We start from the raw sequence: 17,032 nt of genomic DNA on the forward strand, positions 1-17,032 counted from the left end.
ATATATTTTCGGGTCATCGCATAACTCGAGGAGGAATGAATAAAAAACGTATATGCTTGGCTTATTAGGTAGTTACGAGGCTTTGGAGTTATCAGTTTGTGAGAGCTCAAGAAGTACAGTACCTTTGCCTGAAGCGACGTTTGATGAAAGTAAAACGAAGGACTTGCACTAGAAATGTCAACAAGTTAAGACTTTGTCATTGTGGGTGAACCAACATCTTACCGCAATGTGTACTATAACGATGTGATATTACAGATTGACCCTGCAGCGATTTCATTGACTGTTGGCAGGTACTGAAATATTCTTTGCACCTGGTACACATTCCCCTTCTATTCTAGAGTAGCATTCTTTTGTTCGTGAATTACATTACTGGAGAGACGTCAAAACCTTCAAAACGAAGGAAGTAAAGCAAGCTGCGCAGTGGGTAAAGCACTAAACTCAAATAGAAAAAGAAAAAGAAAAGGCGATTTTCAATGATAAAGATGTACCATTCAGCAAAGAAGACAGGGAACGGATTATGGCAAAATTACGCAGGCAAATTTGGTGAATAAGGCTAGTGAAGACAGACGGGAGAGAGAAGTAGATAAACACAGAGAAGAAGGAGGGAAGGGAGAGTGCGCTAAGGCATCTCTGAGGGCAAAATGTGCCTGCTACTGCTGATCACTGGAGAGATTCTGTAATTCTAAGACAATGGTTAGAAAAATTGAATCTCACTGAAAATGCGTTTCAATTGATAAGAGACAAGTTTGGGATAAAAAGCTTCAACCTTACCATTATTCTTTCCATACTGATTGCAGTCCTTTCCTTAGGTCAATGATAATGAAAAAGCATGAAAATAACTGGAAACTTCCACTATCAATGACGAAAAATGTTCGAGAAAAACAGAATGGTAGATAAGTGTAAAGATCGTCTTGGCAACCAATCAGCCATGCACAATCTATTCTGTTTTATTTAGTTATTTATTTTTACTTAGTTTTTCGAATCAATGACTGTCCTAGGTATATTGCCTTAGAGAAAACACTGGGAGAGATTATTGAACTGAAATTTTTTTTTGATATTCTTGGTGCTAATTGAAATACAGGCAGCACTTTTATTGGAAAGAATTTTGAAGTTGGTACAAAGTTAAAGCAGCATTGCTAAGATAGCGCTATAGATATAATAAGCCATCCTCATATCTGTAGCCATTATCTCAAATGCCAAACTATTCAGAATTAATTTGTCTGGCAATTCCTTATCATTCCATTACGCTGTTGATATTCTGTTGATATCACTTCCTGCAAAGTAATGCATTTTTATAAGAATACTTTCTCTTGCTTATGAAGATTTTTGCTGGACAATGTACCATATCTTGATCATTCTTATGTGAAATTGAAACTCTTTATTACAGTCAGACTTTTTCCTAATTAGAAAAGTAAGTTATAAAACTTGCTACACAAAGTGCAACTGACTAGCAATGAGCAATCTTATCGGTTTATATAATTCCACTATATTATTTCTATATAAATACTGTCAACATATTTCCACATTTGTTTGGCAGAGGATTAGAGATCATTTTGTTGAGTTACCTTTTATTAGAGTAAAATAAACTAAGAATAAAAGTTGGTATTACTACTTCTCCCGAAGTATTCTACCGAAAGGACCTTACTCAGCTTCAACCTAGTAGTTGTGTCTGAAAACCTTTTCATGATCAGGGCCTCGAAGGTTTTGAGACAAAATGTGGCTCTGCTTTATTGTTCCTGTGTTATTTTTCTTACAACTCACATGTGCGTATGAATATGCTCCTGAGTTCTACGGCAAAAAGGACTCCTCCGAAAACGGTTACGCGCATGGTTGTTCGCCTTCGATCCGCGCTAAACTCAAGCCAGGCCTGTCAATGGAGATATATTCCTATGCCCTCAGACCCACAGATGATCACTGTTGGGACAGTGCTTATTTGGATCCTATGTTTCCAAGAACAGGGTACTTAACGCATAAGCTACTTGGTAAAGCAGAAGGAATTATTGGTCCTTTGAATTTCTTGGCAAAAAACCCTGCATGTATACCTGCTGTGTCAACTTTGCCTTTGGCTTTCCACTTTCCAAAACCATTTACCATCACAAACTTCACTATGCTATTATATGGTTACCTTTCACCAAAAAAGACTGGAAAATACACCTTCAAATTACTAGCTGATGACTTATTGCTAATGAACTTTGGGGCAGATAATGCATTTGATTGCTGTAGTCACGACGCAACGAAAGATAACATTGGCGAATACGTTGCGTATAGTGTATGGCCAGGCGTGAACAAAAACGTCACTGTCTATCTTGAAAGCGGCATTTATTATCCATTGCGGTTGTTTTTCAACAACAGAGATGCTATCGCACAGCTTGACTTTGCTTACTATTTCAATGACTCGCCTATTCGGCAAACTGATTTTTCGGGAATGTTTTTCTCAATTCCCGATAGTGTTAAATGTCCGGCAAATATTGGATACAAATTCGAGTGCAGGTCTATAAAATCGACCACGACTTATAGCACTAAGTATATAACAACTAAGAGTGCCAAAAATGAGATTGCATTTACTAGCACAATATATTATGTTGCAACACCATGCGCAGTTCAACCTAATCCTCCCTTATGTGGTAAAGGCTTCTATGATCCAATAAACAACAAATGCTTTACTCCTGAACCTGATTACATTACTACGATAGATAAAGGAAATGGTGAATTCGAAACGGACTTAATATCACACATTACCCAAAAAGATTCCAATGGTACACCAACCAATACCATTACGACAACAATACACTTGACACCAACATATGACTACACTAAGACAGTGACGTCTGATGGGCACACGATCACCGAGGTTGTGTCGCACATCACCACGACGGACTCTGATGGAGAGGGCGTGGTGTATGCCACTACGCGGATGTTCTATGCCGAAGCTGGGGAAGCCGTGCACACGTCTGCCTGGCCGTACTCGCAGCCCTCTGTGGTGACGCGGACGGTGAGCGAGTCTGACGGAGTAGTTGACACTGTTGTGATCTCGTACTTCCCGTCTGTGGGCGAGGATGGTGTGACGCGGACAGTGACATCCACTGTCAGGACCATCACTGCCGACTACACGACGACAGTGACGTCTGATGGGCACACGATCACCGAGGTTGTGTCGCACATCACCACGACGGACTCTGATGGAGAGGGCGTGGTGTATGCCACTACGCGGATGTTCTATGCCGAAGCTGGGGAAGCCGTGCACACGTCTGCCTGGCCGTACTCGCAGCCCTCTGTGGTGACGCGGACGGTGAGCGAGTCTGACGGAGTAGTTGACACTGTTGTGATCTCGTACTTCCCGTCTGTGGGCGAGGATGGTGTGACGCGGACAGTGACATCCACTGTCAGGACCATCACTGCCGACTACACGACGACAGTGACGTCTGATGGGCACACGATCACCGAGGTTGTGTCGCACATCACCACGACGGACTCTGATGGAGAGGGCGTGGTGTATGCCACTACGCGGATGTTCTATGCCGAAGCTGGGGAAGCCGTGCACACGTCTGCCTGGCCGTACTCGCAGCCCTCTGTGGTGACGCGGACGGTGAGCGAGTCTGACGGAGTAGTTGACACTGTTGTGATCTCGTACTTCCCGTCTGTGGGCGAGGATGGTGTGACGCGGACAGTGACATCCACTGTCAGGACCATCACTGCCGACTACACGACGACAGTGACGTCTGATGGGCACACGATCACCGAGGTTGTGTCGCACATCACCACGACGGACTCTGATGGAGAGGGCGTGGTGTATGCCACTACGCGGATGTTCTATGCCGAAGCTGGGGAAGCCGTGCACACGTCTGCCTGGCCGTACTCGCAGCCCTCTGTGGTGACGCGGACGGTGAGCGAGTCTGACGGAGTAGTTGACACTGTTGTGATCTCGTACTTCCCGTCTGTGGGCGAGGATGGTGTGACGCGGACAGTGACATCCACTGTCAGGACCATCACTGCCGACTACACGACGACAGTGACGTCTGATGGGCACACGATCACCGAGGTTGTGTCGCACATCACCACGACGGACTCTGATGGAGAGGGCGTGGTGTATGCCACTACGCGGATGTTCTATGCCGAAGCTGGGGAAGCCGTGCACACGTCTGCCTGGCCGTACTCGCAGCCCTCTGTGGTGACGCGGACGGTGAGCGAGTCTGACGGAGTAGTTGACACTGTTGTGATCTCGTACTTCCCGTCTGTGGGCGAGGATGGTGTGACGCGGACAGTGACATCCACTGTCAGGACCATCACTGCCGACTACACGACGACAGTGACGTCTGATGGGCACACGATCACCGAGGTTGTGTCGCACATCACCACGACGGACTCTGATGGAGAGGGCGTGGTGTATGCCACTACGCGGATGTTCTATGCCGAAGCTGGGGAAGCCGTGCACACGTCTGCCTGGCCGTACTCGCAGCCCTCTGTGGTGACGCGGACGGTGAGCGAGTCTGACGGAGTAGTTGACACTGTTGTGATCTCGTACTTCCCGTCTGTGGGCGAGGATGGTGTGACGCGGACAGTGACATCCACTGTCAGGACCATCACTGCCGACTACACGACGACAGTGACGTCTGATGGGCACACGATCACCGAGGTTGTGTCGCACATCACCACGACGGACTCTGATGGAGAGGGCGTGGTGTATGCCACTACGCGGATGTTCTATGCCGAAGCTGGGGAAGCCGTGCACACGTCTGCCTGGCCGTACTCGCAGCCCTCTGTGGTGACGCGGACGGTGAGCGAGTCTGACGGAGTAGTTGACACTGTTGTGATCTCGTACTTCCCGTCTGTGGGCGAGGATGGTGTGACGCGGACAGTGACATCCACTGTCAGGACCATCACTGCCGACTACACGACGACAGTGACGTCTGATGGGCACACGATCACCGAGGTTGTGTCGCACATCACCACGACGGACTCTGATGGAGAGGGCGTGGTGTATGCCACTACGCGGATGTTCTATGCCGAAGCTGGGGAAGCCGTGCACACGTCTGCCTGGCCGTACTCGCAGCCCTCTGTGGTGACGCGGACGGTGAGCGAGTCTGACGGAGTAGTTGACACTGTTGTGATCTCGTACTTCCCGTCTGTGGGCGAGGATGGTGTGACGCGGACAGTGACATCCACTGTCAGGACCATCACTGCCGACTACACGACGACAGTGACGTCTGATGGGCACACGATCACCGAGGTTGTGTCGCACATCACCACGACGGACTCTGATGGAGAGGGCGTGGTGTATGCCACTACGCGGATGTTCTATGCCGAAGCTGGGGAAGCCGTGCACACGTCTGCCTGGCCGTACTCGCAGCCCTCTGTGGTGACGCGGACGGTGAGCGAGTCTGACGGAGTAGTTGACACTGTTGTGATCTCGTACTTCCCGTCTGTGGGCGAGGATGGTGTGACGCGGACAGTGACATCCACTGTCAGGACCATCACTGCCGACTACACGACGACAGTGACGTCTGATGGGCACACGATCACCGAGGTTGTGTCGCACATCACCACGACGGACTCTGATGGAGAGGGCGTGGTGTATGCCACTACGCGGATGTTCTATGCCGAAGCTGGGGAAGCCGTGCACACGTCTGCCTGGCCGTACTCGCAGCCCTCTGTGGTGACGCGGACGGTGAGCGAGTCTGACGGAGTAGTTGACACTGTTGTGATCTCGTACTTCCCGTCTGTGGGCGAGGATGGTGTGACGCGGACAGTGACATCCACTGTCAGGACCATCACTGCCGACTACACGACGACAGTGACGTCTGATGGGCACACGATCACCGAGGTTGTGTCGCACATCACCACGACGGACTCTGATGGAGAGGGCGTGGTGTATGCCACTACGCGGATGTTCTATGCCGAAGCTGGGGAAGCCGTGCACACGTCTGCCTGGCCGTACTCGCAGCCCTCTGTGGTGACGCGGACGGTGAGCGAGTCTGACGGAGTAGTTGACACTGTTGTGATCTCGTACTTCCCGTCTGTGGGCGAGGATGGTGTGACGCGGACAGTGACATCCACTGTCAGGACCATCACTGCCGACTACACGACGACAGTGACGTCTGATGGGCACACGATCACCGAGGTTGTGTCGCACATCACCACGACGGACTCTGATGGAGAGGGCGTGGTGTATGCCACTACGCGGATGTTCTATGCCGAAGCTGGGGAAGCCGTGCACACGTCTGCCTGGCCGTACTCGCAGCCCTCTGTGGTGACGCGGACGGTGAGCGAGTCTGACGGAGTAGTTGACACTGTTGTGATCTCGTACTTCCCGTCTGTGGGCGAGGATGGTGTGACGCGGACAGTGACATCCACTGTCAGGACCATCACTGCCGACTACACGACGACAGTGACGTCTGATGGGCACACGATCACCGAGGTTGTGTCGCACATCACCACGACGGACTCTGATGGAGAGGGCGTGGTGTATGCCACTACGCGGATGTTCTATGCCGAAGCTGGGGAAGCCGTGCACACGTCTGCCTGGCCGTACTCGCAGCCCTCTGTGGTGACGCGGACGGTGAGCGAGTCTGACGGAGTAGTTGACACTGTTGTGATCTCGTACTTCCCGTCTGTGGGCGAGGATGGTGTGACGCGGACAGTGACATCCACTGTCAGGACCATCACTGCCGACTACACGACGACAGTGACGTCTGATGGGCACACGATCACCGAGGTTGTGTCGCACATCACCACGACGGACTCTGATGGAGAGGGCGTGGTGTATGCCACTACGCGGATGTTCTATGCCGAAGCTGGGGAAGCCGTGCACACGTCTGCCTGGCCGTACTCGCAGCCCTCTGTGGTGACGCGGACGGTGAGCGAGTCTGACGGAGTAGTTGACACTGTTGTGATCTCGTACTTCCCGTCTGTGGGCGAGGATGGTGTGACGCGGACAGTGACATCCACTGTCAGGACCATCACTGCCGACTACACGACGACAGTGACGTCTGATGGGCACACGATCACCGAGGTTGTGTCGCACATCACCACGACGGACTCTGATGGAGAGGGCGTGGTGTATGCCACTACGCGGATGTTCTATGCCGAAGCTGGGGAAGCCGTGCACACGTCTGCCTGGCCGTACTCGCAGCCCTCTGTGGTGACGCGGACGGTGAGCGAGTCTGACGGAGTAGTTGACACTGTTGTGATCTCGTACTTCCCGTCTGTGGGCGAGGATGGTGTGACGCGGACAGTGACATCCACTGTCAGGACCATCACTGCCGACTACACGACGACAGTGACGTCTGATGGGCACACGATCACCGAGGTTGTGTCGCACATCACCACGACGGACTCTGATGGAGAGGGCGTGGTGTATGCCACTACGCGGATGTTCTATGCCGAAGCTGGGGAAGCCGTGCACACGTCTGCCTGGCCGTACTCGCAGCCCTCTGTGGTGACGCGGACGGTGAGCGAGTCTGACGGAGTAGTTGACACTGTTGTGATCTCGTACTTCCCGTCTGTGGGCGAGGATGGTGTGACGCGGACAGTGACATCCACTGTCAGGACCATCACTGCCGACTACACGACGACAGTGACGTCTGATGGGCACACGATCACCGAGGTTGTGTCGCACATCACCACGACGGACTCTGATGGAGAGGGCGTGGTGTATGCCACTACGCGGATGTTCTATGCCGAAGCTGGGGAAGCCGTGCACACGTCTGCCTGGCCGTACTCGCAGCCCTCTGTGGTGACGCGGACGGTGAGCGAGTCTGACGGAGTAGTTGACACTGTTGTGATCTCGTACTTCCCGTCTGTGGGCGAGGATGGTGTGACGCGGACAGTGACATCCACTGTCAGGACCATCACTGCCGACTACACGACGACAGTGACGTCTGATGGGCACACGATCACCGAGGTTGTGTCGCACATCACCACGACGGACTCTGATGGAGAGGGCGTGGTGTATGCCACTACGCGGATGTTCTATGCCGAAGCTGGGGAAGCCGTGCACACGTCTGCCTGGCCGTACTCGCAGCCCTCTGTGGTGACGCGGACGGTGAGCGAGTCTGACGGAGTAGTTGACACTGTTGTGATCTCGTACTTCCCGTCTGTGGGCGAGGATGGTGTGACGCGGACAGTGACATCCACTGTCAGGACCATCACTGCCGACTACACGACGACAGTGACGTCTGATGGGCACACGATCACCGAGGTTGTGTCGCACATCACCACGACGGACTCTGATGGAGAGGGCGTGGTGTATGCCACTACGCGGATGTTCTATGCCGAAGCTGGGGAAGCCGTGCACACGTCTGCCTGGCCGTACTCGCAGCCCTCTGTGGTGACGCGGACGGTGAGCGAGTCTGACGGAGTAGTTGACACTGTTGTGATCTCGTACTTCCCGTCTGTGGGCGAGGATGGTGTGACGCGGACAGTGACATCCACTGTCAGGACCATCACTGCCGACTACACGACGACAGTGACGTCTGATGGGCACACGATCACCGAGGTTGTGTCGCACATCACCACGACGGACTCTGATGGAGAGGGCGTGGTGTATGCCACTACGCGGATGTTCTATGCCGAAGCTGGGGAAGCCGTGCACACGTCTGCCTGGCCGTACTCGCAGCCCTCTGTGGTGACGCGGACGGTGAGCGAGTCTGACGGAGTAGTTGACACTGTTGTGATCTCGTACTTCCCGTCTGTGGGCGAGGATGGTGTGACGCGGACAGTGACATCCACTGTCAGGACCATCACTGCCGACTACACGACGACAGTGACGTCTGATGGGCACACGATCACCGAGGTTGTGTCGCACATCACCACGACGGACTCTGATGGAGAGGGCGTGGTGTATGCCACTACGCGGATGTTCTATGCCGAAGCTGGGGAAGCCGTGCACACGTCTGCCTGGCCGTACTCGCAGCCCTCTGTGGTGACGCGGACGGTGAGCGAGTCTGACGGAGTAGTTGACACTGTTGTGATCTCGTACTTCCCGTCTGTGGGCGAGGATGGTGTGACGCGGACAGTGACATCCACTGTCAGGACCATCACTGCCGACTACACGACGACAGTGACGTCTGATGGGCACACGATCACCGAGGTTGTGTCGCACATCACCACGACGGACTCTGATGGAGAGGGCGTGGTGTATGCCACTACGCGGATGTTCTATGCCGAAGCTGGGGAAGCCGTGCACACGTCTGCCTGGCCGTACTCGCAGCCCTCTGTGGTGACGCGGACGGTGAGCGAGTCTGACGGAGTAGTTGACACTGTTGTGATCTCGTACTTCCCGTCTGTGGGCGAGGATGGTGTGACGCGGACAGTGACATCCACTGTCAGGACCATCACTGCCGACTACACGACGACAGTGACGTCTGATGGGCACACGATCACCGAGGTTGTGTCGCACATCACCACGACGGACTCTGATGGAGAGGGCGTGGTGTATGCCACTACGCGGATGTTCTATGCCGAAGCTGGGGAAGCCGTGCACACGTCTGCCTGGCCGTACTCGCAGCCCTCTGTGGTGACGCGGACGGTGAGCGAGTCTGACGGAGTAGTTGACACTGTTGTGATCTCGTACTTCCCGTCTGTGGGCGAGGATGGTGTGACGCGGACAGTGACATCCACTGTCAGGACCATCACTGCCGACTACACGACGACAGTGACGTCTGATGGGCACACGATCACCGAGGTTGTGTCGCACATCACCACGACGGACTCTGATGGAGAGGGCGTGGTGTATGCCACTACGCGGATGTTCTATGCCGAAGCTGGGGAAGCCGTGCACACGTCTGCCTGGCCGTACTCGCAGCCCTCTGTGGTGACGCGGACGGTGAGCGAGTCTGACGGAGTAGTTGACACTGTTGTGATCTCGTACTTCCCGTCTGTGGGCGAGGATGGTGTGACGCGGACAGTGACATCCACTGTCAGGACCATCACTGCCGACTACACGACGACAGTGACGTCTGATGGGCACACGATCACCGAGGTTGTGTCGCACATCACCACGACGGACTCTGATGGAGAGGGCGTGGTGTATGCCACTACGCGGATGTTCTATGCCGAAGCTGGGGAAGCCGTGCACACGTCTGCCTGGCCGTACTCGCAGCCCTCTGTGGTGACGCGGACGGTGAGCGAGTCTGACGGAGTAGTTGACACTGTTGTGATCTCGTACTTCCCGTCTGTGGGCGAGGATGGTGTGACGCGGACAGTGACATCCACTGTCAGGACCATCACTGCCGACTACACGACGACAGTGACGTCTGATGGGCACACGATCACCGAGGTTGTGTCGCACATCACCACGACGGACTCTGATGGAGAGGGCGTGGTGTATGCCACTACGCGGATGTTCTATGCCGAAGCTGGGGAAGCCGTGCACACGTCTGCCTGGCCGTACTCGCAGCCCTCTGTGGTGACGCGGACGGTGAGCGAGTCTGACGGAGTAGTTGACACTGTTGTGATCTCGTACTTCCCGTCTGTGGGCGAGGATGGTGTGACGCGGACAGTGACATCCACTGTCAGGACCATCACTGCCGACTACACGACGACAGTGACGTCTGATGGGCACACGATCACCGAGGTTGTGTCGCACATCACCACGACGGACTCTGATGGAGAGGGCGTGGTGTATGCCACTACGCGGATGTTCTATGCCGAAGCTGGGGAAGCCGTGCACACGTCTGCCTGGCCGTACTCGCAGCCCTCTGTGGTGACGCGGACGGTGAGCGAGTCTGACGGAGTAGTTGACACTGTTGTGATCTCGTACTTCCCGTCTGTGGGCGAGGATGGTGTGACGCGGACAGTGACATCCACTGTCAGGACCATCACTGCCGACTACACGACGACAGTGACGTCTGATGGGCACACGATCACCGAGGTTGTGTCGCACATCACCACGACGGACTCTGATGGAGAGGGCGTGGTGTATGCCACTACGCGGATGTTCTATGCCGAAGCTGGGGAAGCCGTGCACACGTCTGCCTGGCCGTACTCGCAGCCCTCTGTGGTGACGCGGACGGTGAGCGAGTCTGACGGAGTAGTTGACACTGTTGTGATCTCGTACTTCCCGTCTGTGGGCGAGGATGGTGTGACGCGGACAGTGACATCCACTGTCAGGACCATCACTGCCGACTACACGACGACAGTGACGTCTGATGGGCACACGATCACCGAGGTTGTGTCGCACATCACCACGACGGACTCTGATGGAGAGGGCGTGGTGTATGCCACTACGCGGATGTTCTATGCCGAAGCTGGGGAAGCCGTGCACACGTCTGCCTGGCCGTACTCGCAGCCCTCTGTGGTGACGCGGACGGTGAGCGAGTCTGACGGAGTAGTTGACACTGTTGTGATCTCGTACTTCCCGTCTGTGGGCGAGGATGGTGTGACGCGGACAGTGACATCCACTGTCAGGACCATCACTGCCGACTACACGACGACAGTGACGTCTGATGGGCACACGATCACCGAGGTTGTGTCGCACATCACCACGACGGACTCTGATGGAGAGGGCGTGGTGTATGCCACTACGCGGATGTTCTATGCCGAAGCTGGGGAAGCCGTGCACACGTCTGCCTGGCCGTACTCGCAGCCCTCTGTGGTGACGCGGACGGTGAGCGAGTCTGACGGAGTAGTTGACACTGTTGTGATCTCGTACTTCCCGTCTGTGGGCGAGGATGGTGTGACGCGGACAGTGACATCCACTGTCAGGACCATCACTGCCGACTACACGACGACAGTGACGTCTGATGGGCACACGATCACCGAGGTTGTGTCGCACATCACCACGACGGACTCTGATGGAGAGGGCGTGGTGTATGCCACTACGCGGATGTTCTATGCCGAAGCTGGGGAAGCCGTGCACACGTCTGCCTGGCCGTACTCGCAGCCCTCTGTGGTGACGCGGACGGTGAGCGAGTCTGACGGAGTAGTTGACACTGTTGTGATCTCGTACTTCCCGTCTGTGGGCGAGGATGGTGTGACGCGGACAGTGACATCCACTGTCAGGACCATCACTGCCGACTACACGACGACAGTGACGTCTGATGGGCACACGATCACCGAGGTTGTGTCGCACATCACCACGACGGACTCTGATGGAGAGGGCGTGGTGTATGCCACTACGCGGATGTTCTATGCCGAAGCTGGGGAAGCCGTGCACACGTCTGCCTGGCCGTACTCGCAGCCCTCTGTGGTGACGCGGACGGTGAGCGAGTCTGACGGAGTAGTTGACACTGTTGTGATCTCGTACTTCCCGTCTGTGGGCGAGGATGGTGTGACGCGGACAGTGACATCCACTGTCAGGACCATCACTGCCGACTACACGACGACAGTGACGTCTGATGGGCACACGATCACCGAGGTTGTGTCGCACATCACCACGACGGACTCTGATGGAGAGGGCGTGGTGTATGCCACTACGCGGATGTTCTATGCCGAAGCTGGGGAAGCCGTGCACACGTCTGCCTGGCCGTACTCGCAGCCCTCTGTGGTGACGCGGACGGTGAGCGAGTCTGACGGAGTAGTTGACACTGTTGTGATCTCGTACTTCCCGTCTGTGGGCGAGGATGGTGTGACGCGGACAGTGACATCCACTGTCAGGACCATCACTGCCGACTACACGACGACAGTGACGTCTGATGGGCACACGATCACCGAGGTTGTGTCGCACATCACCACGACGGACTCTGATGGAGAGGGCGTGGTGTATGCCACTACGCGGATGTTCTATGCCGAAGCTGGGGAAGCCGTGCACACGTCTGCCTGGCCGTACTCGCAGCCCTCTGTGGTGACGCGGACGGTGAGCGAGTCTGACGGAGTAGTTGACACTGTTGTGATCTCGTACTTCCCGTCTGTGGGCGAGGATGGTGTGACGCGGACAGTGACATCCACTGTCAGGACCATCACTGCCGACTACACGACGACAGTGACGTCTGATGGGCACACGATCACCGAGGTTGTGTCGCACATCACCACGACGGACTCTGATGGAGAGGGCGTGGTGTATGCCACTACGCGGATGTTCTATGCCGAAGCTGGGGAAGCCGTGCACACGTCTGCCTGGCCGTACTCGCAGCCCTCTGTGGTGACGCGGACGGTGAGCGAGTCTGACGGAGTAGTTGACACTGTTGTGATCTCGTACTTCCCGTCTGTGGGCGAGGATGGTGTGACGCGGACAGTGACATCCACTGTCAGGACCATCACTGCCGACTACACGACGACAGTGACGTCTGATGGGCACACGATCACCGAGGTTGTGTCGCACATCACCACGACGGACTCTGATGGAGAGGGCGTGGTGTATGCCACTACGCGGATGTTCTATGCCGAAGCTGGGGAAGCCGTGCACACGTCTGCCTGGCCGTACTCGCAGCCCTCTGTGGTGACGCGGACGGTGAGCGAGTCTGACGGAGTAGTTGACACTGTTGTGATCTCGTACTTCCCGTCTGTGGGCGAGGATGGTGTGACGCGGACAGTGACATCCACTGTCAGGACCATCACTGCCGACTACACGACGACAGTGACGTCTGATGGGCACACGATCACCGAGGTTGTGTCGCACATCACCACCACGGACTCTGATGGTCAATGTGTTGTATCACCCAAAACTATTATCCTCACTCCCAAATTGGCACCCATTGTGAGAACTAGGTATTTTAATAGTTCTATAAGAACGTCAACTAGTTCTACAAGATATAGTTCGACGATGAATTCTGATAACAAACCTACGAAGATCACTACTACGGTTCCGGTTAAATCAAATGATCTTGGCGAGGCGGACTTCACGAAGATAATTACTACAGATGGACACATTGTCACGGAGGTAATTTTGCATATCACTGCTACGAACTCCCTAGGAAGAGTAGTCACTTATGTTACTACTGCGGCATCATACGATCAAGTTGATGAAGGTGTATTCAGGTCACCTTCACTGTCTTCACAACCACCAGTTTCAAAGAGCACATTTGCAGAGGATGATGGCAGTAGCAAATCTACTGTTATCTCTTACTTACCATCCAACATATCTGAATCGGGAGAAAATTTATGTGTCAGTTCTTCCACCAAATTATATGCGAATAAATCTTTATCTGATTTTTCGGTCTCCGTTTCTCTAAGAGTGAGTAAGACTATTTCCAGCGGAACGAAAAGTCGGATACCATCCAAAGGTACGGGAGATTCAATAAGTACAGCAGTATTGCCATCAAATATTGCATTAACGCCGTCACTCTCAGTAAACATAGCTGTAAGTGATGGTGGGACCACTCATTTTTCGTTTCATGTAGGGACAATGTTAATTGTTACTTGTATGCTCCTGGCAATAGCTGCAGGATAAATAATCTCTTCTTTGGTAGGTTTATTATGTTAGTGAATAGGTTCATTAGAGCTTGATTTTGCAATAAAGAGGGCAATTGTATATAGGGAAAAACACTTCATCAGGTCTATTATATTGCATTGTTATGTAAACTTAAATGATTCTATATACTTTTACCTGATACTACACAATCTCTTGAAATTTGGTTTGCAGTCATCTTAAAAGTTTAAGATTTGGTAGTAAAATATGTAATTGAAAGACAAGCAAAACTAAAGAGTTATTACTCACATAAGCATCATCAGTATTTTCTATTGAATCGGACTTCAAAATGTTACGTACTAAACATACTCTCTAGCAATGATAAATGAAAAAATCTACCTATATATATAAATGTCTTTTTAGCAAATAAGAAAACAAAATGTAATTGTAATTCGCAACTTCAGTGCAAGTTGCTAAATAAATCATATTTCTGCAACTCCGTCCTTTGTGCTACCCTTTTCAGTTCCTTCCTCAACATATGCACGTGATATCTCACTATCCGACTCAGTTGGTTGCTCTTCTTTCATGACCACATTAGCGGTTGGAATGAAGTATTCTTGTCTTTCAACCTCTGTCAATTCACTGTAAGGAACCATACCCTTTTTAATGGCGGTTTTTTCATCAAAGGCACCATAATAGTCCTTGTCATCCTGTAGAACGTTAATTTTGAAGGGGAATATAATACACAAAATCCAGTACAAGCAAAATGACATAACAAACGCGAAAAAGGAGTCACCATAATAAAAATTGACTATACCTCTATTGTTAAAAGCATTATGATTGACTTGCCATGCAATTCCCGGCAGGCCTGGTGCCATAGGCACAATCATCGCAATAAACGCTCTCCAGTTGAAACCCTTTGTAAAATAATACTCACCTTTTAAAATAAAAGCCTGTGATGCTGAATAGTTTCGTTTCCTGATAATGAAGTTATCACAAATCATAACAGCCAGTATAGGCACCATGACAACACCGAAAGAACTCATAACTGTTAAAAAGGTAGAGGAGGAATTATAAAAGTTCCAAGGTTGAACAGCAACCGATACAATAGCAGTAAAAAAAGCACCTCTCTTAATATTGACGTATTTGGGTAATAAACCAGCTAGATCCATACCGCTTGCAAATCCAGCATTAGAGATGGTATAAGCAATTTGAGATAATGCAAAGAAAACACCGCAAAAAAACGAGGCTGCTCTAGCTGCAGGATGGTAGCCGTGATTTAACCAATAATTACAGATTTCTGTTGGCATCCACATGGACTCACCATACAATTCTTGTGTAGTAGAAGCACCAATAACACCATATGCTGGAACTAGGTTTGGGGGAATCATTAAACCAACAATAGTTCCAAGATAAATTCCTTTTAAAGATGAACCAAATCTGGAATAGTCACTTTGGTTTACAGCACCAGGTGAAACAGCGCCAAACCAATATGATATCATGTAGACCCATGCCCAAGCCCTATCAGAACCACTAACCGTTGTTTTTTGGGTGTGAAATAATGAACCAGCACCCCCATTTGCATGACACAGATATATGATTATCCCCAGCATTGAGAAACATGTCCCGGCACAAGCAATTATTAATATCCTATTAATTTGATATGGTTTCATTAGATAGCATAAAGCACAAACAATATGGAAAATAACGAAGCCGATCAATTCTTTGGTGGTCATAGCAACATGCGGAGATAAAGTATTTTTTAATTCTAGATAGTGGTGTGACCATGAATTTAATATCAGGTTAATACATAACCCTCCTAACCACGCGTTTGAGCCATAGTTCACAATACTTAATAAAACTCTAATAATAACACCAAAAGCAGATCCATAGATACCGAAGGTAAATCTTTGAGAAAGAGTATAGCCAACTTTCCAGTCCCAACCTGGATAACAGTTGGCCAGTGAGTAAACAATTGTTAGAGCATTCCCCAGAATAAATGTTGCGATAGTCTCTGGATAACTTAGCCCAACTGTCAATGCTGCTGTAGCGCCCATCCATGTACCTACTGTAAAGGCAATTGTACCCCAGTAGGCAAAGTTAGACCAGAACCCCCATGTTTGGTGGCTTTTAGGGATTGGTACCAAGTCTGGATTTTTTAAGAAACTTAAAGTTTGTCTTTCTTCCACAGGGACTTCCAAATACTTGAGAAACTTAAATCCTCTCATTATCGGTACGTCTTTATTCAGTTGAGATTTATATTAAATCTAAACAGTCAAAATAAATTTATTTTGCATATAGAAGTAAATGAATTAAATTTAAATAAAAATTTAATTAAAAATAAAAAAAAAAATAGAAAAAAAATTAAAAAATACTTAGGCGTCAAAAATAATTAAATAATAAATCTAAACACGACAGTACAAAAATTCCAGTAAATTTTCTATATAATATTGTCAACTAAATTTCAGAACTACTTGTAAAAACATCTGTTATTTATATATTTTTTTTTCCCTGGTTGATAAAAACTGCAAAGCCGTTGTAATGAAATTCATGGACGTCGAAACATTTTTTTCTGGTCATGTCATCTTGAATTAACTAGCTCAAATAGTATTTATAAAGCTTTTCTTCATCATATAAAGCCAACATCAAAGAAAAAAACTGAAAAACAATACACCACAGCTTCCTATATTTAATCAAAATTCCGTCGCTCTCCAAAAACTATGCATTTCCTTGATTTGATTATTCATG

The 17,032-nt window shown here is 51.0% G+C and overlaps 2 protein-coding genes across 2 annotated transcripts; one reads left to right on the forward strand and one right to left on the reverse strand.

Annotated features, from left to right (window-relative positions):
- Positions 1 to 1,714: 1,714 nt before the first annotated feature.
- EPA13 lies at positions 1,715 to 14,326 on the forward strand (the record flags this gene model as incomplete). The annotated part of the gene is made up of 1 exon (XM_449348.2): positions 1,715 to 14,326. The coding sequence occupies one exon, from the start codon at positions 1,715 to 1,717 to the stop codon at positions 14,324 to 14,326; it is 12,612 nt and encodes a 4,203-aa protein (XP_449348.2).
- A 440-nt stretch (positions 14,327 to 14,766) lies between these two features.
- Positions 14,767 to 16,512, reverse strand: TNR1 (nucleobase cation symporter-1 family protein; the record flags this gene model as incomplete). Its single annotated transcript, XM_449349.1, has 1 exon — positions 14,767 to 16,512. The coding sequence occupies one exon, from the start codon at positions 16,510 to 16,512 to the stop codon at positions 14,767 to 14,769; it is 1,746 nt and encodes a 581-aa protein (XP_449349.1).
- Positions 16,513 to 17,032: the final 520 nt, after the last annotated feature.

The sequence above is a fragment of the Nakaseomyces glabratus genome, chromosome L, assembly GCF_010111755.1.
Source record: "Nakaseomyces glabratus chromosome L, complete sequence".
In the NCBI taxonomy this organism is placed as follows: Eukaryota; Fungi; Ascomycota; class Saccharomycetes; order Saccharomycetales; family Saccharomycetaceae; genus Nakaseomyces; species Nakaseomyces glabratus.